Below are 2,638 nucleotides of genomic sequence, written 5' to 3'. Positions count from 1 at the left end.
TTGTTTTTGGTTCAATTTTTTTTTTTTTTTTAGTGTGCCCCACCTTGTGTTTCCCATTACACTTGCTTATCAGTACTTTGGAGTTTGACTTCATTCTAACCCATCATTATAAACGAAACATACACAAGCTGATATTTAATACTTTGAAAATATAATATAGCAACATAACTGCTGTTTTTCTAATTCACAGAATCCTAGGCACCACAATATGGCTGCAAGATTTACCCTGATCCTGCAGCACTTAAACACCAAGCTGCCTGCATTTCACCAGACATCCCGAATAAAAACTGCCTTTTTTATAATAAACGTTCTGACTGGGCCGTTATGTCTGCTTTCAGGAGCATGAGGTACACATCTTTATAGATAGATAAAGAAGAAGCGTTTTTTTTTTTCTGTATTTTTTTCCATATTTTTTCTGAAAACTTAATGCCATTTTTTTCTGGGTTTTCTCTCAGACCTCCTACAGAGTTCCACCCATCAATGTCTGCTGATTCCCAAGACCAGTTTTGTCTCGAACCACGAGGAAGACTCCAGTTCCGAAGAACCAGAAGAACTGCGGTTTGAAAAGACACAGGATGAACCAAATGATGCGCAGATCAAAGAAGAGGAGAAGGAACTGTTAATCCATCGGGAAGATCAGCAGCTAGAAATGAAGCAAGAGACTGAGACCCCCTCTGTGGAAACGTCTTCTGAAGAGGAAACGGACGACAGTGATCTCGACCAAAATGGGGCTGAACTCCTCTCTCAGAGTCATGCTAAAGCAGAGGACCAAAACCAGGAAATATCTGGTAGCTGTTTGTCGCACTGCTGTGATGTCTGTGGTAAAGAGTTCAGGAAAAAAAAATCATTTGACCGACCATAAGAGAACTCACACAGGTGAGAAGCCCTTCCTATGCGGGGTCTGTGGCAAGAGCTTCGGCCGAAAATATGGGCTTAACAGCCACATGAGAACTCACACAGGAGAGAAATCGTATTCCTGCGACGCGTGTGGCAAGGCCTTTAGTGACAGCGGTCAGCTGAACACTCACGTGAGAACTCACACGGGCGAGAAGCCGTATTCCTGTGATTTCTGCGGCAAAAACTTCAGTCAGAATGGTCACCTGAGGGACCACATGAGAATCCACATAGGTAAGAAGCCTTTCCAGTGTCGGCTCTGCGGGCAAAACCTTCATGAGAAAAAACTGCCTGAAATGTCACATGGTTACTCACACTGGTGAGAAGCCCCACACCTGCGAGCTGTGCGGCAAGTCTTACGGCGTCCGCGCTAACTTGACCGCTCACATGAAGACGCACACGGGCGACAGGCCTTTCACCTGTCTAACCTGCAAGAGAAGCTTCATCACGAAGTCGGCTCTGAATAGCCACATGAGCACCCACTCGGGTGAGAAGCCTTTTTCCTGTCCGACCTGCGGGAAAAGTTTCCGCGAGAAAACCTTCATGACGGTGCACATGAAGACGCACACAGAGGAGAAACCGTTCTTGTGTCCCGTATGTGGGAAGAGGTTCAGTCAAAGGAGGTATTTGACCAAGCACAAAAGGGGCCACACAGATGACAAGCCGTACACCTGTGAGGTGTGCGGCAAAGGCTTCTGCCAGAGTTGCGATTTGACCTCTCACATGAGAACCCACACAGGAGAGAAGCCGTTTCCATGTCTGACCTGTGGAAAGAGTTTTGGTAAAAAAAGTAATTTAAATATACACATGAGAACTCACACAGGCGAAAGGCCCTTCCAGTGTCAGACGTGTGGGAAAGGTTTCAGAGAAAAAACATCTTTGAACAGACACACGGAAACTCAACACCCATAAAAAAAAGTATCATTTCTGACATAAGTAATTTGACTTCCACGCCTCTGTTGAGTCTGGCTTGACGTGAATAAACTCTAACCCTGAGGGGAAAAAAGTGCTTTCCTGAACAAATTCAGATTAAAACAAAACTTTTCCATAGATGATGGTCACATAATAGCGGTTCATCTTAGCTAATTAGAAGATCATCAAAAATTGATTTCTTTCAGTTATGTAATTAAAAAAGGGAAATGCAATTATTATGTAGATTGATAACACACAGATTGATGTTTCAATAGTTCATATCTGTTGTTTTTGATGATCGTGGCCAATAGCTAATGAGAAAAAATTCAACCCAGACTAACTCCTGACAAAATTGGAATATTATATAACACCAGTGAAAAAGATTTTTACTACAGAAGGGTTGGTTTGCTCACACTGCACAGGACAAATATCCGGTCGGATGTCCTTTGGCATAAACTACTGTATCAATGTTCTGCTGAGGTGTCTAGGAAACCTAGGTTGCTTTAATATGGGCTCTCTGCTCATGAGCTCATCTGCTCATAGGTTGATGCCTATTATCTTCCTCCTGATAATACTCTGCATGGCGTTTAGGTCAGGCAGTTGCTGGACAGTCAGCCTGGTTATTACAGCAGGTATTGGTAATTTTGGCAGGTTCCAAGTAAAAAAAAGGATATCTAAGCAAACTGCAGAAGTAAAACTTCCTGATGGATGACCTGAGTGTCTGTGGGCTTGGGATACAATTCAGGGGACCAACAACAGGTGCCATGGCTCGCCAATTTATTAGTGGCAGTTCAGAAATTACACTGGACCTCAATCAGTATGAACTCTGAGC

At 43.5% G+C, this 2,638-nt stretch overlaps 1 protein-coding gene across 1 annotated transcript in view; it reads left to right on the top strand.

The window, feature by feature from the left end:
• The window catches only part of LOC118562498 (zinc finger protein OZF-like), a 4,406-nt gene extending 2,113 nt beyond the window's left edge, over positions 1–2,293 (top strand). Inside the window, exons 2-4 of the mRNA XM_036134943.1 lie at positions 456–788; positions 877–1,028; positions 1,129–2,293. Coding sequence (XP_035990836.1) covers positions 456–788; positions 877–1,028; positions 1,129–1,806 — 1,163 coding nt within the window. The 3' untranslated portion in view covers positions 1,807–2,293. The remainder of the gene's footprint in view (positions 1–455; positions 789–876; positions 1,029–1,128) is intronic.
• Positions 2,294–2,638: the final 345 nt, after the last annotated feature.

Source organism: Fundulus heteroclitus, unplaced genomic scaffold, assembly GCF_011125445.2.
Source record: "Fundulus heteroclitus isolate FHET01 unplaced genomic scaffold, MU-UCD_Fhet_4.1 scaffold_95, whole genome shotgun sequence".
Taxonomy (NCBI): Eukaryota; Metazoa; Chordata; class Actinopteri; order Cyprinodontiformes; family Fundulidae; genus Fundulus; species Fundulus heteroclitus.
This window is presented reverse-complemented; position numbering and strand designations above follow the sequence as displayed.